General features: G+C 38.4%; 1 protein-coding gene across 32 annotated transcripts in view; it reads right to left on the bottom strand.

The window, feature by feature from the left end:
* Positions 1 to 26623, bottom strand: part of ANKHD1 (ankyrin repeat and KH domain containing 1) — a 97386-nt gene that overhangs the window by 21667 nt on the left and 49096 nt on the right. For 29 of the 32 annotated variants that reach the window (XM_015876173.2, XM_015876164.3, XM_085519336.1 and 26 more), the window contains 11 exons: positions 24683 to 24770; positions 23910 to 24037; positions 23564 to 23707; positions 22850 to 22952; positions 13513 to 14256; positions 5929 to 6074; positions 5678 to 5789; positions 4588 to 4733; positions 3005 to 3147; positions 2003 to 2216; positions 559 to 734 (listed from right to left, as the gene is read on the bottom strand). In XM_015876173.2, the coding sequence (XP_015731659.2) occupies positions 559 to 734; positions 2003 to 2216; positions 3005 to 3147; positions 4588 to 4733; positions 5678 to 5789; positions 5929 to 6074; positions 13513 to 14256; positions 22850 to 22952; positions 23564 to 23707; positions 23910 to 24037; positions 24683 to 24770 (2144 nt within the window). The remainder of the gene's footprint in view (positions 1 to 558; positions 735 to 2002; positions 2217 to 3004; positions 3148 to 4587; positions 4734 to 5677; positions 5790 to 5928; positions 6075 to 13512; positions 14257 to 22849; positions 22953 to 23563; positions 23708 to 23909; positions 24038 to 24682; positions 24771 to 26623) is intronic. The other 3 variants (XM_015876181.3, XM_085519349.1, XM_085519350.1) reach the window with 1 other exon arrangement.

Raw genomic sequence — 26623 nt, 5'->3', positions numbered from 1 at the left:
AGGGGCTAGAAAGAGAAACATGTCCATGAAATCTGCTCTTTAAGTAACATGGTAACACAAGGATTATGACTCTCTCCCTCTTGCCTCCCAGCAACAAATGTCCATCGAATGCAGGCTTACTGCATCACAGTTATGCAACTAGCAATCAAAGGTCCCCTTACCTGATCATTAACATGGTGACTATCCATACAACAAACAGCCCCTTGAGATTTTAGCTGCATGTAGGATTACGCTTGAAGAGCCAAGAGTTGTTCCCAGGCCTTGCCTCACAAGTGACACTGATCATGGGAATTTCTGGATTAATATGCAAAGCTGCCAAATCAGACACTGTTTGCTTACCTTTGATCTCAGCTGTCTGCTGAGCTTAATTAATACTGGAGTAGCAGGATACTCTGTGGTAACAATGAAATAGTAGGGAGCAGATGTAATATGCTACTTCCAAGGATTCCTATTCCCTTTGCACTAAGATGCAAGAGGCAGCATAAACAAGAGTACCCTTGCCACAAAGGAATATAGCTACAAAATACATGTTCTGCTAATGAGAAAAGAATAATTTACCGATTAATCAGCAGCTCACAGAACTTGTAGTGACCCTTATCTGCTGCAATTGTTAAAGCAGTATCTCTTGAGGAAGGCACAGGTGGAGCATTAACATCTGCTCCTTTATCAAGGAGAACTCTTCCAACCTCTGCATATCCTCCTGAAGCAGCTTCCATCAGCGGCGTGAGACCAGTCTGTGCAAAGACAAGGAATCACATAATGTGAAATTCATACTATAAACTTTGGATATACCATACACAACTGCCCCACACAGAAATCAGATTTCTATTTACTTAGCTGCCCAGGAGCCTAATCTGAAGTGGTCTCAAAAAACTCCTGGCACTGGATTTATATAAACTTAGGCAAACTACTGACTACCACCTCATATCCATCTCAATAGCAAAACCAAAGTTTTCAAAAGAATCTTTAAAAGAGAGGTTAGAACAGATCCAAATGAAGACAAGTGTTCCTATGAAAATGTCCTCAGACTGGCTTTACACGTCTTATCTATCCTTCCTCAGTACTGAGGCTGATCTTGAGTCAACTCAGTTGCCTGGTCAGACAACTAAAAAAACTAATACTAGCACCCAACATGCCCAACTGACTATTTGAGAGCTGGCTTTTATCCATATCCCTTTTTCCTTCATTCAAAGTCATTCCAGAAGCAGGCAGACACAGCAATTATTTGAGCAGCCTTAGGAGTTACCAAACATTCATTTGTGCTAGGGAAATTGATCTGGCAGTCCACACAAGATTTAAGCTTGCTTTATTGCAGGAGAAACAGAGCTGCCCCAGAGCAATAACACGTGGGACCTATGCAGTGTTTTAGAGGGGCAAAGTCACAATACTGAAGCCACTGGTTCTATACTAACATAAAAGTTTTATAAGGTTTGACTACCCTACTTCTGTTCGCATGAACAAAACAATCTGTTATAAATGAGGATCACTATAACAGTACAACTCTATTTCTGTCCAACCATTATTATATATGAGTGAAGTCTATCTGTTCTGTTGATAAATATCAACACCAATCTTAAATCTGATAAGTTTCTCAGTACTACAGAGACAATGTTTCATTATTAAATTGGAAGAAAATCAGCTTTTCCCCATGCAAACAATTCATCTTCCCCTATGCTCACATTCTTAAATAAAGCAAACATTTCAGAACATTTAGCAAGTTCTCAGATCCTTCCCTTCTGCATTAAGATTTGCATATCAACTGGGCCAATGCAGATATTCTACAATTTAATTTTTCATCGGCACAAACCATGTTCAAATACCTTTAAAGAAAACAAAGTCATACTGTTAACTATCCACCTGCTTTCACTAATAGTTTGACTTTGAACCACTGAAAAGAGAAAGATGAATGGTGAAGGAGTTACAGGAAAATATGAAGAAATAACTACTGAGAGAAACACACTTGTTAAAGTAAATGATATGGAAAAGTAGTTCAAATACTCACTTTTGCCCTGTGCTCAACATTTGCCTTCCTGTCCAACAGCAGACTGACCACCTCTGCTCGGCCTTGGAAGCAGGCCAGGGTGAGGGCTGTGTTCCGATTGGTCTCAATCTGGGCATTAATATCAGAACCCATATCGAGCAGCAGCTTCACAGCAGGTACATGGCCATTCATAGCAGCCAGCATCAGAGGAGAAATACCCAGCTTACTCCCAGTCCTAGTGAGAAAGAAACAAATTACAGTTCCCAGAACTGGTGAATGCCCTAAGAAACGCAGGTGCATCCATGAGGAACAAAATGCTTCATGGGAAGCCAAAAGTGAACATTAATACATACAAACATAGCCACTTGCCTAAAATACTAGCAATTTTGATTTGCTTATCAGAAACCAGCAGAGTAACCACATACAACAGATAACTAAAATCTATGAACAAGTAAAATGTGTTCCAGCTTTTAGATATAGAATGGCTAAAGAACATGCAAGTACTGAACTACTTAAGATGCGTCTGATTCAGGAACACGTGCTTCTAACATTCAGAATAAGTTGAAGTTCCTCTAGTGACTGAGAGAACGTTACTTTTCGTACAACTAATAAAGAGGAGGATTGAGAGACATAGCTAAAATACATTTGGTCCTTCTGCTGGAAGTTTTTAAACAAGTACAAATAGCTGCCCTGTGCTTCAGCTGTCTCCTTTGCCTGGTTCAACTGAAAACTGCATTTGGCTTCCAGATCTCAGAAGGGTGAAAAAGGGAAAGAGAAGAAACAGGTTTGCAGACTACAGCATCACTGAAAACTTAGGTATAAGGGAGATTAAGTTTGCTTGTGGTAGTTAAAGATAAGTTAAAAGCCTTAATTAAGGTGATGTCAACATAAATAACAACATCAATACTGTAGAAAGGCTGAGAGGAGCCCTGAAAGAACTACAGATTCCAATATATGACTCAGAACAGTTAAAGACAACAACAGAGCACCTGTCCTACATGCAATTCATCTGAGGTATGTTACCTTGAATTAATTTCTGCCCCAGCATTGAGAAGAATCTTGATGATGTTGACATATCCACCTGATGCAGCAAGACTTAATGGTGTATAGTCAGACACATTCCTATGCTCTTTGTTTGCTCCCCGCGCCAACAGCAAATCAACAACCTGAAAAGACAGCACTCACATTAAAAGACATTTCACAGCCTTACCTATTATCTGAGAAGCAAAAGAATATTACCATATTCAAATAATCCACGTAGGTTTTAGTAGCGCAGCAACTGCCTTCCAAAAAGGCAAGTTTTGGATTTTGTCTAATAATTTTACCTAATGAACCACAGAATCATCAAGGTTAGAAAAGACCTACAAGATCATCCAGTCCAACCATCCACCTATCACCAATAGCTCTCACTAAACCATGTCCCTTGACACAGTGTCCAGACGTTCCTTGAATACCTCCAAGGTCAGTGACTCCACCACCTCCCTGGGCAGCCCATTCCACTGCTTGGCCACTCTTTCACAGCAGCAGTATTTCCTAACGTCCAGCCTAAATCACCCCAGTGCAGCCTGAAGCCATTCCCTCTGGTCCTATCACCAGTTACACGAGAGAAGAGGCCAACCCCCAGCTCACAACCACCTCCCTTCAGGGAGTTATAGAGAGCAATGAGGTCTCCCCTGAGCCTCCTCTTCCCCAGACTGAACAATCCCAGATCCTTCAGCTGCTCCTCATAAGCCCTGTGCTCCAGACCCCTCACCAGCTTTGTTGCCCTTCTTTGAACATGCTCCAGGGCCTCAATGTCTTCCTTGCAGTGAGGTTCCCAAAACATGAAAAAAGTCAAGGCTTCGAAAAGAAAGTCTTTTGCTTGCTAACCAGGTACATAATTCAACTCCTGTAACATCTCACTCAGAGTCTTTCAGAAACTCCCGTAACTTTAATTCCATTGAAACTTAAGATTTTGACTTTCTGTGTTACACGGTCTTTAAAACAAACAAACAAACAAACAAACAAAAAAGCAATGACAATCAGACTGACTGATCTTAATGGAACAAGGATGAAAAAGAACTTCTCTGAACAGGGCCTCCTTTGGAGAAAAAGAGCAGAAAAATAAAATGCTTCTGGTGAAATACTGCAGTTTGGTGTGTATCATTTTACTACTAAGACATCCCAGGTGGCCAGAATAGAAAGCTTCTCCATCGCTTGCTACCACCAAAGCTATGTACTGTCAACACAAAATTCCAGTTTCTGTCCTTATAAGCCTGCAATGGGTACCTTAGTTTAAAGAGCAGGGTGTATGCACAAAGGAAGTTTTCACAGAACAAAGCTCTACCTCCTGCACAAGGTTATTCACCTTGCAGGGATGAAATGGACAGCAGAATGATCACAGGTAACAAAAATAGAACAACAATACCAGGATAGCCAATGTAGAAAACAAATACCCCTTCCTTGTGGGAGGAGACTAAAACTAACTACACTTATTCAATTAAAAAAAAAGCTTTTAGAAAAAAAAGATTTACTATACCACCAAAATAAAAACAAACAAACAACTTGTACATAGAAATAACTACAACAAAAAAAATCAAATTCATCAAGGACAAATATGTCTGTACCTCTTGGCGTCCACCAGAGCATGCCAATGAAAGCGGAGTATCCTTTGTGCGCTCAGATTGTGCTTCTATATCCCCACCTTTGTCTAAAAGAATTTCCACTACACCAACGTGTCCAGCAGTTGCAGCAAGAATCAAAGGCGTAAAACCTTGTAACAAAAGATCATGTTAAAAATAAACCGGAGCACTTCAAAACTTTAAGCAGCAGAAATACGCAAGTTACAGTGATTTTTATTGCTCAGCTATGTCTTTCTCAGATTGAGTATTTTCTGAGTAATGCCCAACACTATCAGACGCTCTCCTAGCCCCCTCCTGACCCTGACACCTGAACACATCTAGGGCATGACTCCTGCCAGCTACATTTAAAGGTTCATCAGAAAAAAAACAACCTGAACAGTACTGCACTGACCAACAAGGATTAAGCTCTGACCAATTCAAGTCTTTAAACAAATCACTGCTTTCTATTTAATTCCTACTGAAGTTCCAAGAAGATAATACATATTCACTGCAGCTAGCACGACCTTTGGGAGAAAAGCACGATGATTCTGTTCTCTCTGCTCCAAGGGATAAGATTTTGCAGAATTTGATTATTGGGAATGACACGATACACAGCCTGACTCCTATTCCACATCAGCTCTGGAAGCTAACATTTGATATTTACTCCAGTTGTGGAATCATAGAATCACAGAATTGCAGAGGCTGGAAAAGATCTTCAAGATCATCAGGTTCAACCACAACCTACCCATATAACCCTAACTCTAAGAACCCACCACTAAATCATGTCCCTGAGCAAATTAGCAATTCTATCCAGGATACCAAGGTATTTTGTGGTAGGTTAATTGTAACGTCGTAAGTGCTTTGTATTTCAAAAATTTGCCTTACGTGCCATTCAGATAGATGAACTTAATTTCAAAAATATGGATATAAAGTCGTACAATATCACTATATGGTGTATACACTTCCAAATATGTACTAGAACTCTACATCTTTGCAAGCTTTGTATATCTTCAGAAGCAAAAGCTTCCAAATCTCTATTTGAAATGTCACGTTTGAAGTCATAGTTCTAAAGCAAACTTCTACTATTTCAGCTTACCCTTCTTATCTCTGTGTTCAATATTGGCACCACGTGCAATTAGTACAGAAACAAGTTCTTCATGACCTCCTGCACATGCAAGGGTCAGAGCAGTGTCGTGATTGCTTTCAGTCTGCATGGTTGAGAAAGAAGAAAATATTCAAAGGTTAAAAATACTTTAAGAGAGCTTTAGTATTTTAACGCTACTTTATTATTACTTTTCAGAATTTATCAAAAAGGAAATCTAGTAAAAACCAATTAAAATTACTCACATGTGCATCAATGTCAACTGAAGGATACACAGGGAGCACTGACTGTGGCGCCACGTTGCTTGACGCCTGTGAGCAGGGCTCAGGCGCAGGGGATTCTGTAGTGTGCAAGGAGCCGGCGGAGCCACTGGGCACTCTGCTATTCACAGCTGAAAAGTAACAATGCATTATTAGCCCACTCTTAGAAATTCTACATTTTATATGAGAAAGATTTAGTCCCACAAAACTGCAACACTCCGGTGCCAAAACAGAAGTGGAAGAAAACAAATTAAGTGTTCCCAACAACATGGTTGGTATCTTGCTTAAAGAAGTTTTCCAGCAGTTAAATAATATAAATATTATCTCCAAACTGTGTTAACTTAGAAAAAGAATTTTATTAGTCTGGAAACATTATAAATTATGAAATTTAGTTATCCTTTCAAAATTCTATTTTTACCACACTAAAGACGAATCATACACTAAATCTAAGCAGATGGATAATTTATCAATAAAATACAAACCTAACATTCAAAAATGAAGTATCAATCTGGAATTCAGAAGTTTTTCACTTGAAAGTTATCAGAGAAAGTTTTTAAAACAAGAAGAGTTGACAGCGACTTACGCCTGTGAGTTACAACCCAAGAATGGCAGAAGAGTGAGATGGAGGGGAGGGAAGGAAAAGGAGGTTGAAAACTGTGTGCTCCCTAGGATTTATTTCTGATTGGTCACAGCCTTTGAAAGATTTCATCCTGAAGGTACATCTCAGCTCAGGGATGCAAGTACTTTGGTAGGGCAACTTCATGTTTAAATTTATAAAATAATTAAGTTGAGAAACAGTTTTTACATTATGGATTTTAGAGGTAAGAGCTGAAAGGCCTTAGCAGATCAAGCAGAGGATCCCTGCAATACATATGCACAGGGTTAAGACCTTAATATGCCTTTGTTAAACCAAAGTGTCTGAGGGGAACTCAAACCAGAGGCTCTCAGCTGGGGTCACTTGCCAGGAAGCTCTAATGCACCAACTACTGACGCAATCTACAAAAATTCCTGCAAAACAGTTGTATCTAACAAGTAACTATTACTGCTGGAATGCCAAGTTCCTACACTGTACAGTATCTTTAGATAGAATATTTAATCAGTTTTAATTATTCCTAAGGATGTAGTGCTTTGCAGTATTCCTGAAACAAGCAACTGATGGAGAACATTAACTTCAGGTAAGAAATAAGCAGCACAGTCTTTTGCTTTTGTCCAAATATTTCAAGTGACAAGGGGAGATGAAGGGTTAATTCAAATCCATGTATTGCCTACACACCTTTAAGTGTAGCTGTGATTAAATAGTTTGGCCTTCACAATGCCATTAACAGCTCACACACTGGCAATTATCCATACATAAACAGGGCAGACAGAAATATTTCAGAGAAATCTTCAACACGACTAATACCACTAACGATGCCTACTCATATTTGACTGTAGGTGACAAAGGAAATACAGATGGAGGAAGTTTTAGGTGGGTCAGTTCAGCGTGGGAGCACATGGATGGATGATGAATGAACAGGAGGTGGGACGTACAGACTTTGAGGTGACAGTTTTCCACTGTATTTTTTAGAAGTCGCTAATTAAAGTGTTCTGCCTGGTCTGAAGTCATAAACAAGCATTAGCACTGGGCCACCACACTTCAACAGCAAAGTATTCTTATCTGAATACCAAATTGATAATTGCTTCACCTTACAGCCTATGTGAAGAAATCAGGCTTCTGTTTCAAAGTTTCCAAGTTCCCACACTTCATCTGCTTACTATGGATTACCACTTAGTGCAGCAGAAGAGAAAAAAAATAATGTAATATGATTATTTTCCCCCTCGAAACACTGATGTGCATTTAGATATTACTCAGATTTCTGAAGACTATTCCTCCCAAAATACAAAACACCAAATCACACTGTAAATGAACAACTTCACTTTAAATCAAGAAAGATATTGACTTGATGCTTTCAAGTCCTGTAGCTACAGATGTGCATGAGATAGCGATACAGAGCAGGTGTGAGCAGAGGGACCCTGCTGGTGCCACCTGATGATTCCTGAATGGAATCCATTCAGTGCTGCTGACAGATTCAAAGAGTTCTCCACACTTCACAGCCATCACAGAAAGTGTCAAAGTATTTCTTGTGTACCTTCAGTTCTCACCATGTGCTCGATACAGGCATGTGCTTTAAGCACTTCACTTTACATAGCAACAATAAGGGCAAATGTGAGAGAACACACCAAAGGCAACAGAAACACAAACTGTCTCTAGGTATCACCTTTTTAAAAATACAATCTAATAAGAGTCCTAGTAGCCAGTATTTAATCCTCTTTACTACTGTATCCACAAAACTGCAGGATTTCTTTTTCCCTCGGTTAATTTACGCTTCCTTAGAACGTCTGACAAGATTGAAGATGGCTTAATGGAAGTGTCAGTGGGGTCTGTGCTCTGCAGTCAAACACAGCTGAGCACTTCTGCCTCCCATTTCATACAGATGATTTAGTTCAGTGAACAAGCAAGGTTACAGAATATACAGATTTTAAACTGGAAGTATAATGTTGGAAACTTTATTGCAAGCTATCACAAAAAGGTTTGTGAAGAAATGAGTTAGTTGAGACTGGTCAGATGCCCATCCCAGAGCCTGTCTCCTCAAGTACACTCTCCTCTGTCACCACACAACAGTTACTGGCCTTCCCAAACCCATCCTGGCAGAGGACATCATTCTACTTGTGAATGCAGCCTTTTGCCAGAGATGAAGCAGTACCTGTCCTGGTTGGCACATCAGGCTTCAAATAATCAGCCGGACAGGGCCCATCTGATAGCTGATAGGGAAACTGCAGGGAACTTTCCAATGGCCAACTTATAGCAAGTTGTATTTACAACACTGACAGCTAAAGCATAGTCTTCCCAAGCAGCAGCAACACCATACCTGGCCCTGGTAACGGCAATTACTCTGGTCTCGTAACTGACATTGCTGCTGCGACAGCTGCACGGTGCACAGCACAAGAGCTCGAGGAGCAGAGGCATGGATGGATGGCAGTGTTTATGGAAAGACTGCTAGGACAAAACCAGTGATCGACAAGATCAGTTTCAGTGACTCCAAGCAACAGTGCAGGATTTTTAATGGACTAGAAAAATGTGCTGCTTTCATCTAAGACAAGAGCTTTTCAAAATGTAGTTTATTTCCAACAAAACAGATATTTCATCTTCCCACAAGAAAAGATGTCAATAAATATACTAAGACTCAGGCACTGACACAAGTTACATTCTTTTTTCACAATGTGTAACTTATATCTTGATAAAACATTTTATGACATAAGTTGTGGATATTTCTGTAGATACTTTTTAAAAAATATTCTATACCAGGTCTAAAATTGAAATGACAATGACACAATCCAATCTCCTTGGATTTTAAGATGGGCTTTGCAGTTTTCCAAAGAGACTTTCTTTGCATTATGGTCAAACCTAAGACAAATCTCCAAAGACAAAGATGATTATTTCTCAAAGTTATGAAAAAATTATCAGAAGAAGCAGAAGTAAAACAGAAGCAAGAACTTAGTATTTTATCTTGGTACAACTCCACAGACACTGATAGAACCTTAAGCAAACAGCTTCTGTGTGCAACCATAGCTGCAGTCTATTCAGAATTTGTAGAACTGCTATGCACATTCATGAATACTAGTCTTGTATTTCAGTTCTGCTTTCCTCAAAGACAATGGTTTTCAGGACAAAGAAAACAATCTCTTTCCACAACAGAGCAGCCTTTCTGCTTTCAGTCCTCCCTGGGAGCTTTTAAATTCCATGTTACTGTACACAGGCATTTATGCAGGGGTCACTGTCTCACTGCAGCCAACCCAAGTAACTAGTTATACTCCAAACAGCAATCCTAAAAAAAAGTAACTCACGGGTCACACCTTTAAAACAGCTCCCTTAAAATATTCCAATTCTATATATCCAACCACAACCGAAAGTTCAGAGCCAAATACAATTGAAGTGTTTTAAAGCATCTGGTATTTCTGTAGATGAACCCCAACTCCCCGGAGGAGAGGCAGCCAGAAGCACACAGAAATGCTAATCCCTGGCAAAAATCAGTAGAGCAGAACAAACAGGCATAAAAACATTTTAACTACGCAGAGAACCTAGCAACAACAAAGTAAGTCCCTCACCTTGAGTGTTGTCCTGTCGTTGTCGTCCGTCCGTCCCCCCCCCCCCCCCCAGAAGAAAAAAGAAAGTACCAATTCATACTGCAATCTACAAAAGTCACTGAGGTAAATGTGCAATATGAACAGCAGTGAAACTCCAATGATGCAGGGCAAGATTCACAAGAACCCAAATCTGTACTGAAAAATGAAAACTGAAGTGAAAATTGTGCTCTTATACTCGAAGATGTGGTCCAAACTTATTGTTTTCCCACTCTAAACTGTACCGTGTCTATTTTTTTTTATTTTTTTTTTTTTGGTAAATCAGATTTAAATTTTGACTGCATGTGACACCTTCAAGGACTGGATTAGGCATTCATTGTCAAGTTTTCCTTTACCACATGTAAATAAATTCCACTATAACCAAAAGGAGTTGCTTCATTTTCAAGTTCTACATTACTTTACAGAAGTTACTCAGTTAATTCCACGCAGCTCAGGTGCAGGCCAAGCAGCTTAGTGAAAGAAGGGACTCGGGTTACTTAACAATGATTCTGACTGCCACCGAGACATTAAACACTTTGTACCTTACCATCAACCCCCTCATCTCCTACCAGTTTTCTGTTAGCTGATGTGAGGCAGGAGACAAGATAAGTACTCCCTTTGTGTATGCTGTCACAAGGAAGCTATGTGGCAAAATAAAGGTTTTGTAGAAACGTAAGGCATCCCCTAGAACAAGTCTAACCTGAAGCCTGGAAAAAAAAAATGCTTTTTTTCCACTGCCACTGGTAATAGCACAAATAACAGTTATTTCAGTGCGCTGGGCAAAAGTTGATTCAACATCTGTTCCTTTGAAGCAGATTTAATACAACCTGGATACTCAGTAAGAATAAAATTATTATTTTTTCTAAATCAAGCATCTGTCATTGCCATTAATATAGATCATAGAATCCTTACAGTTGGAAGGAACCTCTGAAGGCCACCTAGTCCAACTCCCCTGTAACCTGTTGCAGTGCCTCACCACCCTTTCCCCTTGTCCTATCACCACGGACCCTGCAAGAGAATCTGACCCCATCTTTTCTGTATCTCCCTTTTAGATACCAAGTGGCTGCTCTCAGGGTCACCTCACAGCCTTCACTTCTTCAGGCTGCACAGTCCCAGTAGATCCACCAGCAGTCCTGCAATCGAGGGAGATATTTCACAGGCACACCAAATTCTGAGTCTGAGAGAAAAGAGGAGTCTTCCCGTGCACCAGGCACTCAGCTCCTTTCATAACAATTTTAACCAGTGTCTACAGTCCTCTTGTAAAAAAAAAACCAACAGGCTTTATGTTTTTTATTGCTCATTATTTCCTTACCAAACTAATCACTAAAACACATTTGGGGGGACAGTTCAGTCTCTATCAAATACAAATCAAAGAACTTACAAGATTTGTTAGATTTACAGTTGTTTTTAAATACACATAAATTTGAGTTTAGTGAAATGATGATTTAACCTATGCCTGGGATTTAAATTGAACAAAATCATCTAAATTCTCTCTCAACATTTTTGCAGACACTTTAAAATGAAACAAATTTATGAATTTTGGAACCAAGTGAAGCAATGCCAGTAATTGTTGCAGATGTGTCTGGAATTGGGACAGCTAATGTTTCCTTGAGTTGCATCTCTATTAAAAAAAAAAAAAAAAGATAAAATGAAAAAATAAAAATTGTGAATAATTTTAGGAGTGTGTGCTATTTGCAACTAGTTCAGAGATTAGGTTTATCCTGCAAAAGCTGCAAGCAAATAAAAACAAACAATAGGAAGCAGCACATTTACTCTTAAAGGTCTTACTGTCAAGATATTTCCATTCAAACATTTTTTTCATTAAAAGGTTTATTTCTGCCTGCCTGAGATCTCTACAAATGGCAAACAATTGAGTTCATTTCATTTCTTATGGTATCAGTGAATGGAAAGACAATGTGAATTTTTTCAAAGGGTAGACTGGCAAAATCCTGGACAAGTCTATTATCAGCCTAAAACAAAATTAAAAGAGTTGACTACAGCAATTTTTCATTTTGGGTATACTGACTATTACTATATCATACACAGTCGCTAACCTTTAATAGGTATATAATGCACGATGGTCTGCTAGAAATGTTCAACTCCTCAAAACAGTAACTATTTCAAAGACTGAGTCCTTGATGATGATTGGTTTGAAATAATTGTTGAAGTTCTATTCCTTGCATACTGCAGTTCCAAATCCTGAGAAATATTTCTGAATTATCCAAATGTTTTTTTGCTTGGTTTTGTTTTTGTGTTTTCTATTTTTTAAAGTGAACTGACTATTCCCAAGAACACCCCAGAAGAGCAGAGAACTAAACCCAATACTCTAAAACCAAAAAGAAATATTTGAACTGAAACCACCCAGATGGAGGGAGCTGCATCACAGCTGTAGGTTTGACTGCATTTCCAAGGAAGCTGCAAAGTTGCAGTGAGCCTCAATTATGGTTATCACCATCCTAAAAGCTCACAGGACTTGTGGCCAGAAACTCTTACCACACATTTCTAAAACCTTGAAACAAACTTCAGGGTACAGGGCAGTGACTATGCAGAGGGAAGACGGAAACAAGGGCCGAGGGACAGACACAAGGTACAAAGAAAAGTAATTAAAAATAAAAACAAAGAAACAACCTACTACAGACTAAACAGCACTGGCTACACCCTGCACAAATCCAGCAGTAAACACAAATCCTAATCAAATACATGAAATGAAGCCAACAAAAATGGCATCTCTATTCCACAATGAAACTCACAACCTAATGTATGGGAACTTCAATTCCTTTTCATACTATTACCTACAAGTGGAAGAATGCTTTGATTTTTCCTTTTCATCCAGATAACAGGACACTTTTTTTTTTTTTTGCCATGTTATATGTAATAAGCAAATATTCCTGCATAACAACCACAGTTAAGAATGTATTCTGAAAACATAAGCCACTACAGAATTAAATGGTTGTGCATGGATTCCAGATTGTGTTTAAATTGCAGCAACATTTCCAGCAGAAAGAAGAGGAATACATTTGTAAACATACTAAATAAATCCGCTGTGGCATAAAAGCCTGCATGAAAAATTCTACAGAAGACAGAAAAAAAAACCATCACGTTTTTAAGTTTCCTAGTGGGCACTACTAATCACAATTAGGCTTTTTAAAGTAGCATGGAAAAAGATAATGCCAAAGAGACTCTAACAGGTCTCCAGTAGAAGAGAAGAGATTTTTTGTTTGTTTGTTTTGCTTAAAAGTCTCATGTTAGAACTGGAAGTCAATGTTAAGATTAATAGTACTAATTAGGAATTTTATGCATAAGTAAGTACTCCCAAACTGGAAAACCCCATGATATTTTTGGAGGGAAGGAGAAAAGGGTAACTCAGCACACAAATTAATGCAAACATAGGTATATTTCTTAACCCACCTGCTAGTAGGTCATCAAGAGTGTCGGTAAGCGTCTGTGCTGGAGTGGCAACCATTAATCCGTCTGGTTCTTGAACTAACAGTCCCTGCCCAGCAATTTGCTGCTGCTGTCCTACATTCTGCTGATTACCTATTGCTTTCTGAAGTTCAAGAGACTCTGTCCCGTTATAACCTAAATTACCAGAAAAATTACATTGCGGTGCTGGCAAAGGCTGGATAGGGACAAATTCTATTTGTTCAGCAGGTGGTGGAGACTGTTGTTGCTCATCATCTTTTGACAAGACTGTGTCAACCTGAGGTAACTCTGAAAAGTTATCCTCTGGCAGACCCTTATCAGCTTCCACTTCTGGGAAGACCCCCGTAAGTGGGCACTGCTGCTGGAGGGGAAGTGGTGTGTCTGTCTGACCTTTGGTCTCCAAATATTCTTTGGTAAACTGCTGTTGTGTTTTCATCTGCAACTGCCTTTCCACCTTCTGTAGTTCCTTCAATATTTTCTTCTTCTTCTGTACTTGTTCTTCTCTGTTCTTTTTAAGTTCTTCAATCTTATCTTTATTTAAAGGTTCACCTTGAATTAATTCCAATGACTTAAGTTGTGCTTTTTCAATAGCACTAATTCTCTGTCCAAGTTCATTCAGCTTGCCTTCAGTCTCTTCTACTATGCATTCCAAAGGCTGGTATGGGTGAAAAGGTGGCAGTAGGTCCTTATCTGCTACCTGCAGGGAACTTGACTTCTGCTTGGATGCACCTAAGCACATGAAAAATGTTTGAAAAAATGCCATGCTGAAGATACCCCAAACCTCCCCCTTTTACCCACCAAAAAAAAAGAAAAAAAAAAGAAAAAGAAAAAGAAAAAGAAAAAGAAAAAAAAGAAAGAAAAAAAAAAAAAGTTTAAAACTAACACCGCACATCCTTCAAACCATAGCAAACCACAATAAGGTAAAACCCTGTGCTCGACATTAAAACAGAAAGGACAAAGCAAATCAAATAGCTGGAATTTTTAGTATTGATTCTAATATTCCCTTGAACACGGCTGCTTTAATCTTTAGGAATAAGGAACTTTTATGATATCTGACACACGAGAGTACATCTTGGAAGTAAAATCAGCAAGAGTGAGGCAGTTAAAACAAATCTGCTAAGTTCTCAATGTTGTTCTGGTGTGCAGAGCAAATTAAACTAAGACTATTTTCTAGATGCTAACTTCCAGCAGCAAAGTTACAAGCAAAAGTACTCTGCATTTGACAGAAAACTAGCTCTATAGTAAGATCAGTTTATCAAAATACTATTGTGTTCCACCTTCACATTACAAACAAAATACAGCCACATATGCAAATACCTTTTAAACCTTTAGCACACCTCTGAAAGCTGGACAGAAAACCAGCACCTTCCCTGCCTTCCTCTCCCCAGTAACAAATTCGCAATTCTGCTCACTACTAGGGCTCATAAATCTTCAATCCAACAACATACCATGCCAGAGCACAGCTCCTATGAATGCTCACAAGGCTCTGCTCCATGCAGCACAGGCTGCTATCATGAAAGTCTCACATAGCAACTGCCAGATCTTGCTAATACTTCAGTGCTTACATTTTGATTATTACTTCAGCTTAAGATATTTTCATTACAAATGTGAAAGATTTACCTTGACCAAGTAATTTTCTGCAGTAACACTCACTTGCTATACCTAAACAGTAATACACGCTGCTTTAAAAAGCTAACAGATCTTGAACATTTACAAAGCAGATTCATGCATCTCAGCATTAAGACCACTATAAAAACCATTTAAACTCACTAAAATTATGTAAAATGTTTTTCTACATTTGTGTAATATTCAGATAAAAGAGTCAGTTAGTGCTTTGCTGTTCTACCACAAGTTCTCTTACTTAGCAAAAACATTTTAGTAAGTGCAAATTAAGCCACAGCTGAGAAGGGAATGCTTCATACTGCTGTGCTTACAGCCTCTCCTAAGATTACTGTCTGTACCATCCCCATCATAACACCAAGCATTCTCATGACTTCTGACAGTTCTGGACAGCCTCTTTCACTCCACAGGAAAGCAAAGCTGCAGTTCAAAGAGCCCCCAAATAATGAAGTATCAATACTATACATTCGTTCCCATCTGAGTAGAAAACAAGCTTTTTTGTCATAGGAAAACCTTATCTAAAAAAATCAGGAGAAAATGAAGAGCCAAAGCCACCCTATAAAAAGATTGGGCGTTTCCAGTCTGTGTTGAACAAGAAACACAAAGCTGGTCTCACAAGGAGAAGCCAACTAACAGTCCTAACAGTGTCTCAGATCTGGAACAGGCACCGACAGTTCAGACAACTTTTGAACACAATTTAGAAAAATCAGTAGAGCCCACAGCATACTGCTGGGCAGACTGCACAGATACAGACATAATGCGAATGAACACCTAGGCTCTTCAGTACCAAAGACGGTGCAGAGGTGCACCTTTATCAGCTTCCAATTAGTTAGTGGGGCTGCCTTATGTGTTCTAAATCACCATTTCTATACCAGAAAATGCAAGCCATCTATAATCTTAGGAATAAAGATCTGCTAAACTTGACATTCTCATTGTAACAACCTGTTCAAGCCAGAGCTGGAGAGGATGCTACTGGTAGCTTTGAAAGTGTAAGCATTGGGGCTATACTGGAAGTACTGAAAGGTAGGGATTTCCTGGTTTTATCCAGATCTCTTCTATGTATTCTTTACACCCTGAAAAACACTGTGCCAATTTTAATAAATACTTTTGAACAGGACACTATTTTATACCCTTGCTTTTGAAATGTTTAAACACAGGCAGGAATTAAAAATCCAGTCAAGCCAGGCCATTATTACTTCAACTTAAAAAGTAGATATATGTTTATATATAATATATAATAGTGTATGTGTGTGTGTATGCATATGTGTATGCATATTTTAGTGGAGTACAAATCGATAAAAGCAAGCTGCTACAAGACTAACCCAGCAATACTAAGCAGCCCATCTAGTTCCCACATCAATTATTTCAGCCACCCTTAGAAGACCCTTTTGGTACAAAATGAATAGAGCGAAAGCCCAGATGCAGCTGGGCTATCAGGCAATCAGGGTTACAGGAAAGAGACTCATTCAGCCGATGGAAGATCCAGAGTGGTTACAGACACACCTGAACAGCAACAGAGGAAGGAAACAGTTCTTCCCTAGTTAACCTTGTGAACAGTAGCATCCATTAATTTGTAGCACCTCTTTGTTGCTCCATATTTCCACAGGTTGTGGACCCTAACCGTATCAGTTTAGCCCCTACCATCATTCCAGCAGTCACCATCTTGCTTGCTGCCTTACACCCTTCTCTTTTCACAAGTACATCCTCAGCTGTTTTTTGACCAACATTCACCACTCAAGGAAGACCTCCTCTGTACAAACATGGCTTCCCATTATTTTCTCTGAATTACTACAGAAAAGGGAATTAGAAGTTTCATACACAAGTCTACTGTGTTCATTCAGCACATTGTGCAGCATCCTCTGAGTACCTAAACTGATTCACAGCAGACTATTCATCCATGTGAGCATGCTCCAAACTTCATCTCTGAACTCTTGAACATCCAATAACATGCAGTGGAGAACATCACTAGCAACTCTAACATATGGAGCTTTTTATTGTTTGTTTGTTCCATCTTTTAAACTGACTTGACAGTAAGGTATATTTAAAGGTCTTAGACGTTGTGGACAAGAGTTCAGAAAAAACAGTCTTCCTGTTTACAGTTCTCAGCTCTCCTAAGTAATTAAGATCTCCTAACACAATCTCTCTCCATAGGGCTGATGCCTGTGAACAAGCCAGATACTGCATCTCATTCCCACTGCTGAAGATTCTCTAGGAATTCATCTAGTCCTGTCACCTAATCTACAGGATGGCTTACTTTTCCAAGAAAGTAATTCTTTTGTCCCTTCTCACATGTAACTGATTAGCACAGGAAAAGTGCTGTCTGTTCAGAATGAACCTACACAGAACCACTCTAACTGACCCCTGATCAGTCTGTTATTAGCTGTGCCATCTAGACTTGCTAACCCCCTTGTAATTTACAGCAATAGCACAGGCAGGCACTTCTGTCTTCTGCAAGTTAAAGGACTTCCAAGAAAGTATCCAAGACACGAGACAGACACATAACTACATCACACAAGCGAAGCCTAGACCCTATACTAACAGCACTACTGATAAACTGGCAGAGACACGCATAATGACAAAGCATTTCTAAGCAAGCAACCAAAGTTTGAGAAAATCACTACTTGATCTTTAAACTGTTTCCAGAAAAACATGAAGACCGAAAGTTTCTTTTTATAATCCACTGTGCTCTTCAGGAAGTTTTTGTCAATGCAATTCCTCATTACTCCTGCATTTCACCTTAGTGGTTTTCATCTTGGCCACCAGCAGCCTTAGTTTCATTCTGCTTTACTTTTTACTAGATTAAATTCTGAGGTTTGTTAACAGCTCCCTCACTTCAAGAGATGTAAATGAAAACAAGTAGGTCAAAATACAAACAAGTTCAATTCCAAACGATTTTCCTGACATATAAAACTGGCAGCAACGAAAGAAGTTCAACTGTGATGTATATGATTGTGATTGTCTACTATTATACTTGCACTTGGGCACAAAATAAGGAGCATTTGCTTTTGAACCAGATTTTATAATTAGATTTGCAGTCAATTTCAACAGGAATAGAATGAGCTCAGTATTGCATCTGCAACAATATTCTGCATTTAACTATTGTAATCCATATGGGGAAAAAAAACTCAGTTGCAAGACCGTGGGGAAATAATCATTCAACTCACATGCACAAAGTAAAATATTATGAATTGGGAAAGGAAAGATATATTTAATTCTTCAATAAGAACAGGATGATTTAAAGAGGGCTGAGCATTCAGGTGAGTTTCTGTTCTGCTACATTTCTCTTATAAGCCACGTAGCATTTTTGCCTGTCACTCCCGCAGCTTTTTCTACAGAAAACTTCCAGGAATTAGGTGCAATGATTACATGGTTGAAAACAAACCACATTCCAACCAACCTAAACTCAACTTTTGACTTTCATAAGCTTTGGTTACTTTAACTTTAGTCTCATCTCCTTCCAAAGGTTGCTTTTCTGTTTGGTTTGTTTGTTTTTGTTTTGGTTTGGGTTTTTTTGTAGGCTTTTAATTTAGTTTTGTTTATTGATATTTTTAATACACATGTGATCTTGGGGATCTACATCTGTCTGGTTTCTAACATCTGCACGCACTGCTGAAGTCATATGAAAGAATAGCAAGTACCTAAGTCAGCCAAAAATAGAAGAAGAATTTCTTTATTCAGGAAATCACTCTGCCTATATAGAGTTATCCACCCTTATAGGCATACTGTCCTTTAGGATCTTTCAGTAACTCACACAGTGCGTGAGTTCAGTACATAACTCAGTATTAAGCAAAGAAGTCGTATGTTTGAGTAAAAACATTCAATGATTTCATAGTTAATAATGCTTTATTTAATTTTCTTCTCCAAGACATTAGATTGTTAGTAAGATTTAGCACGAGGATACTGTAGGTCTAACTTAAAAAGCTTAAAAATTCCCAACCCATTCCACTTTTAGTGTTCTGACCTCATCGGTGACAAAAGGTAAATGTGGACAGCTTTCCTGCAAATAACAAGTCTGTAAACTCTGGTGAATTCATGATAAATAGATAAGCAAACCCTCCAAATAAGAAATGCCGCAAGTTACTCTCTATTTAAAAACAACAGTGGAGAAGTTGAATGTCAGTGTGTTTACACCTTTTGAGTACTGGCCAATTAGTTATTATGTATCTAGGATTTCACATTAGCTATGAAGTACAAAAAAACGAGGAAAAAAACCACAAGTACTGATAGCTCCATGTTTAAATCAACACATTTAATAATGCCTTACTTCAGTTCAAATATTTTGACTAAGAAAACACTAGTGGTGCTTTCTGTGGAGTCCCTAAGCACCCCTTCATTTCACTAGTGCACTGTTTTTCAATAGTGTTCTAAAAACATGTTGTTTGTGCAAGACACAGCACTCTCCAAGCACACTGTATGAAAGATGAAGTCAGTGCACTGCAGAACCATAACAGTCACTGGGAGCTTGCATTTACAAACTATGCATGACTATGGTGACAACAATACTACAGAGACAATTTCCTTAGGGAAATGTGATAGCATTCTTTTCAAGCATTTTGTTAGCTGCAATGGTCCACAATTTGAGATAAACAAGAAAACTTAAAAGGTGCATCTAAAATTCCAAACCCATCCTGAAGATATTCACAGCTTCCAGTAAGTGAGCTTAGCAGCTCTCACAGCCACATGAAAGTGACACATGCCATTTCTGAGCTTCACAGTATGTTCACAAGGGACTGAGTGTAAAGAGCAACCTTTCTTAATAGGAAAACAATTAAGCCAGAGAGGATCAGACAGTGCCAGGTGAAACAGTTTATAAAGGGTTTTTAGTCACCCCACTCTATCCCATTCTTACAGGAAGCCAACCTACCCAGTGCCAGAGCTGGAGAGAAGGAGGGAGGAAGCATTTGGAGGCTGCAGAGCAGCTGGCACTGGGCACAGAGATCCACTCCTGGGGACTGCACTGCTGCCCTATACTGTGCTCTCAGCCTGTCTGGGCTGCAAGCAGCAGGAGAGATCTGCCACTCCATCATCACAGAAATAGTGCACTTCTCTTTCTAGTGGGAATGCCATCCTTGCTGAGCTGCATCAGAATTACTGCTTTCTGCTGAGCAATTCAGACTGCATCCAAGAGAGAACAGCAACAAATAGAGACCAGGTAAGCAAAACCACGCCACAATTTTCCTCTCACACAAACACACTAGCCACATGCTAGAAGCACATTAATAACCCTTCCATATAACATGAGTCAAGTTCTTCCCAGTACCATGAAATAAAATCCTGCTGCTGCTTTTGTCTGACATCCTCATCAAGGTTACTACCTTCGCATATTACCCTTACCTGCTTCTCTAGATCCACTGCTCAGAAATCTTTTTCTTTTCAGTTGCTAAACACTGAAATCAAATCATTTTCCAGAACACTCCGTTGCAACTATTCCATAAGCCTTTTCACCAGAGTAAGGATAATACTGTCAATTAAAATTAAACCACACATTCTTGGAAAGCCTCACAGCATATCTGACCCACTATGATAATACACAAGCGTATTTTAGTTTTACACCTGACTTCCCAAGAACTCTTTAGGAAATGTATTCCTACTACTATGTTTTTTTGCAAAACTAAACACCTAAAAAACACCGAGCTGAGGCTAAAAGACTAAGTGTTCCTCTTCTTCCTCCACATAGGCAAGTCTACAGAAAAACCTTAGGACACTATTTCTACATCTGCAGGCAAGGAATTTGTCTTTTCCAAAGTAACTGTAAGAACTTTATTGTTTTTTCCCCATGGAATTAATGAATATTCTTTTATTTACTCCCTCTTTTATCTTTCATCTCCCAAGTCTAACAAAGTCGTGTGTGTGTCCAAAGACAAGAACAGAAATTCAGCAAATACCAAGTTCTCAATTATAGTTAGAAAAACAAAGGGGTATGATTATAATGACCATAAAACATTTAACACAGAAATACTGACTTTTCCCTGAAGATTTTAGAGGCACAAGAACTTTAGACACAGAGCTCTTAATTAGCCTAAGGGCACATTCCACATCTCTGTATTTCTTGTAACATCACAGACTAGTTTGGCTGACACACACACAACATATACTGAAATACTGACAACTATTAGATCTCTTAGTACCAGTTGCAGCAAAATAGTACTGCTAAAAAGTGCCTAAAATATGAACTGATATGTCCTGTAAGTTTTTTTTGTTTTTTTTCTTTTTTCAAATGAGTTCTATTTCTTAAGCTACATGAACTATCCACATCTCATAATTTGATTAAATAACAGACTTGAAATTCATAACTTCAGTCTTCTGATACAATCTACTGTTCTTTCTTTGACTCTGATGAATCATAAGCTGCATTTCCAGAACACTGGTTGTACGGGGAAATTGGTAATCACAGCCTGAACCTCTGATTAATCAACTGAGGCAAGTGTGGGTCAGCTGTGGGAGCACAGGTGAGAGTAATGGAGCTGTGCTCCTGGAAGGGGTGGAGCTTCACTCCATCTCCTCTAGACCCCATTTAAGGGCTGACCACCACTAAGGCAGCATCTCTTGGAGACTGCTCCTTGGTGGAGATTGCCTCGGCATTTCCCAGCAGACTGAAGGCTTCCATTTGGGTGAGTTTTTCCTGCAAATAACTTTTTGGATATTTACTACCATCTTTACATTACTGTTACTATACACTAGCCTACTTAGTAGTAGTACTAAAAATTATTTAATTTTAAGGGCACGTGTAAGCACATAGTTTTTGCTGCATTATTTAAAACAGAAGTTGCATATTCTTACATTCTTTCGGTCTGAAATACCAGTATTGCACATCCTACATAAATTACACAGTAACTGTATTTACACACACACAGTTACACACATAGCATATATGCATAGAGAGAATCAAGGTTATACACTGAAACATTAGGTACACTTTTTTCTCCTGCTAGTCACTTGTGCCCCTGGCATTCCTGTTTGTGCATTTTAGGAAGTCCTTGAACACTTCCAAAATAAACAAATAAAAAATAAAACTATTGAAGAGCTTTAACTACTGTAGCTTTTAAACTCCTTAAGCTCCCAACCAGAACTCATAAACTAAATCATTCAAAGTTGTAACAACAATGTGCTTCACTTTCTGAGCTTACTTAGAAGCAAAGATTTCTAACACAATCTATAGCTGGATGGCACAGTTTGCCATTAAATGACCACAAATAAGTTTTAACCAGCAAGTTTAAGCATGTTTAAAGCAAAAGCCCTGATGTTATAATTACTTACAAGGGTGCTATCATAATAATAAGAAAACTTGTTCTCTAGTAAATAGATCTGCATTGGCAATTTACAGTGTCAACATGCTTGCACTGCTACTTTAAAAACAGGAATAAGTTGATAATATGTCAAGTTCATGGATAATAGTAACTATTCTAAAGGATCGATATTCAAAAATCAAAAGCATACCTAGAGTTTATCAGTCTGGACTATAGAAATCTTATTACAAAACAATGAGAATAAGCATGCCCAGTAACCAGTGCTATTTCATGATAGTACACAAGAAAATTAGTAGCAACTACACCCTATATAAAATACTTTTATATTCAAATCATATCTTCATTACAGGTGTTCAGGAATTGCTGAAGCAGACTATGATGTGTATAAGCACTCAGTATTCCTTAGCCTAACACTTTCCAAACTGCATGTATTTTCTGAAGGGCTGCATACTGACCTTTCACCACTCCCACAAGAGGTGGAGAGTTCTCTTGAGGGGTTCTGTCGGGTTCCTGGGGAGGTACAACCATAGCAAGCGTATGCACCGGAACACGTGGAACCTTAAAATAAAGCCAAACTGTCAAATTAAAAGACTGCTCAGGTGACCCAATCATGAAGCAATAACACAAACATAGTTTTCTACAGTAGACTTCCATTCTACTGTTCCTAAAACATCTATGCCCTGTTATTTCTTGGTATAACCAGTCCAAACCTAATCTATTACAGATGTTATGTCAGTTAGCTGTACGACTCTTTATTAAAGCCCTGGATGGTGTAGTCTGGAAACTTGTTAATATTTTTAGCTTTTTAATTAGCTAACTGCACTGGAAAGGTACCTCTCAAACAACACAGTGAGCGATAAATTTACACAGTACAGTCTATATAACATATAACAGTCATATAACAACCAGAACCAGCAGTAATGTTCAAGAGGCACTGTCATAATGGTTGAGAGCTGTAGAAACAAAATATTGAGCAAATGCCAGCAAAATAATGAACTTAGGAAATATTAGGTATGGGACTAGCTGGCTTAAGAGGCAGAAAACAAGGCAGTTATGCTCTGCAGACAATACCAATCAACTTTCTCACATTGCTGTTCTCAAACGTACAGTCTTTCCTGCGCTCCAAAGTAAACTTTTATTTGAAACATTCATTGTGGTATTTAAAATACCTGAGACTGATCCTGAGATGGAGGTGTGAGCTGAGACAAGTCCGCTGCAGGAACTGGCAAAACATTGTTTGGGTAGTCCAGCAAGTAAGAAACAACATTTGTATGTCCTCCTTTGGCAGCTTCAATGAGCATTGTTGAGCCATCCTAAATTGAGATATTGGAAATAAGTCAGAAAATGAATTCTGCTCTATGGTATGCAAAGCATGAATTAGCCCATTTAAAATCGCACATTTTATAATATGCATTTATTATAAATAAGCATATATATGTATATGTGTGTGTATATATATATATATATATTTAAACATGCAGTACCCACAATTAACAGGCACTTTCAAGTGAATACCTTAAGTCGATGAGTAGGATCTGCACCATGAGCTAGAAGGAGCTCAACAACTGCCAAGTGGCCTCCTGCACATGCCAGAGACACCACAGTGTGGTCATTATTAGCTGTAGCCCTATTGACATTGGCACCTGTAAACAGAAAAAAAAAAAATCTGACAATTAAACACAAGGACATGCTTACTAAAATATCAACAGATTCTGGAATATTTTATGGAATAAGGATAACATGTTTTGTCTTCTAATCATCTAAATTCATACATACTTCTGGGATAAAAGCAAGAGATTTTAGATAAACTGGTGGCTTGTATACAGAACCATCACTATCTCAACAACATAGAAATGACACGGTAATAGTGGGACTCAGAAGCGGTGAGAGGTTTGCTAAAAGGCAACTTCTAAATTTTCATTCTAACCACTTATCAGTATTACTGCATGGCTTTATTTCTGTACCAGACAGTACCTTGAGGGTGATGGTTTGATTTTTTTCTGGGAGAGTGTAGGTATTCTTTGGCTTTTTTTGTGAACCTGAATATATTTACCATACTCCAAAACTACTTGATCTAAACAAAGGAGTTTGGAAAAAAAGCTAACAGCAAAATATTTTGTGATTTGTTTTTATCATAAACAAAATGAAATTCAGAAAATCCTTAACAGCCTCACAAAGGCTCATATGCACAACATAACACTAACTTACAAGACCACAAATTCTGAATTTAACTGGCACTATATGTTTTATTTAATTTTTAATATCAATTTCTTAAACTAATATTTTACCTTTGCTAATAAGGAATTGCACAGTGCATAAATGACCAGCTCGTGCAGCCTTCATTAGTGGGGTTCTCCCCCCTTCAGATTCATGTTCCTGTTGTAAAAGAGAAATAACAGATGCTGCATAAATGGGAGCAGAACTATCAGTCTCTGAAGATACACCTATCTTAACTGACTGGAATCAATTTTTCTGTTACCTTAACTGCCAATGCACATTGCCAAAAGGCGTAAGGACTGTATCTCTACTGTTAGTCACACAAGGAAGTTTCCCAGTGTATATATCTGTCTGTATTTTAACATTCAAACACATAACACAATTGAGAATAGTAACATCTCATTTCCTCCTGAGAGATGGACAAGTACGTATCAGTGAACACTGTGCAGTACATGAGTAACCATTACATAGAGGTTCTGAGAACTGAGGCAGCATTTGACACTTCAGAATTGAAATAATGTCCAAACTGCAGAAAACCTTATATGACACTGAAGATGAACAGCAATAAAAATTAGACAATTGCCTCTGTTGCTTTTTTTTGATGAGTAAATGTACTTCTTTTTAGGTCACAAAGTCTGAATAAAAGGACTCAAAAAGAAAACACAAGAATGACAAATGGAAGATTTCATATTCACAGATGGTACAAAATAACAAAGAAGGACAGAGCAATAAGAACAATTTTCTGATTTTAAAAAGCCTTTTACAAATGGAAAGATATGGTTCAAGACAGCTGTACTAGAGCAATTAGAGTCAAAAATCTGCCTGTTAGGTGGACATGATCAACACTTTAAGAATGCTAACACATATCAACTATTCTATTGCAATAAGGTAAGAGAATACTACCTTACTGGGAGTCTGAATTTACACTCTTCATATTCAGTCTGATTGATAATGCAACAGAAACAATAGAAAATATGTTGCGGTTTTATGTTGTTTTCCTTTTTAATTTAAAATCCAGGAAGCCAAACTCTAAACGCGTAATTTAACCCTAGTATAGCACACACATCCAAGTATAAAAGCTAACATTTGGTACTGACAGGGAGTCATATGGCTATTTACAAATATAAAAGGACAAGAATATATTTGACAGAAGAGATTAACTACTTCCCTTAGTTTCTTGAAAAGTCTTGCATATCCTTTGATACATAGCTTGCATTGATGGCAAACCTCTACCTTAAGTTACCTTTCTGTTTGTACACTTCACAAGCTGGAAGGGACCTCAAAGAAACACGAGGTCCAAACTTCAAAGGGAAAAGGGAGCCTAGCAGAGATTATCCAGGCGAATAAATATCCAACAGAATAAAATTGCCAGAAAAATAACCACTCTTAATAAGACTACCAAATGTAGACTAATAGAACATAATGCCACTGAAGAAATGGCAGTGAAAATGACATTAAAGCAATTTTCTTAACTTTACATTGACTCACATTGCACCAGTGGAGGTTTATGTCGGATATCAGGAAAAGCTTCTATACAGAAAGCACTGGAATAGGCTCCCCAGGGAGGTGGTTGAGTCACCATCCCTGGATGTGTTTAAAAACTGCTTGGATGTGATGCTCAGGGACATCATTTAGCAGAGCGTTGTTGGAGTTAGGGTATATGGTTAGGCTGAGGTTGGACTTTATGATCTTGAAGATCTTTTCCAACCTGAGCGATTCTATGATTCTGTACAGAGTTGCAATCAGATACTGAACTCAAAAATTTGATCATGTCTATCAGATATTTATAAGACCTGTCTTACCAGAGGAAAAAAATCTTGTTTCACAATCACACCTTATTCATGCCATCACTTTTTGACAGTATATACATTTATGCATAACTGTTTTCAAGGAGAAAGCATAGGAAGAGTGTTCTGGTGAGCATCTTGGGAACTCACTAAGGATGGTAACCACTTCCACTGAACCACATATCAATGCATTAGTTTTGCTAAAACTATCCCAATAGTTTTGTG

This window comes from Coturnix japonica, chromosome 18 (assembly GCF_054131305.1).
Source record: "Coturnix japonica strain WE chromosome 18, WE-NBRP24, whole genome shotgun sequence".
NCBI classification, from domain to species: Eukaryota; Metazoa; Chordata; class Aves; order Galliformes; family Phasianidae; genus Coturnix; species Coturnix japonica.
This window is presented reverse-complemented; position numbering and strand designations above follow the sequence as displayed.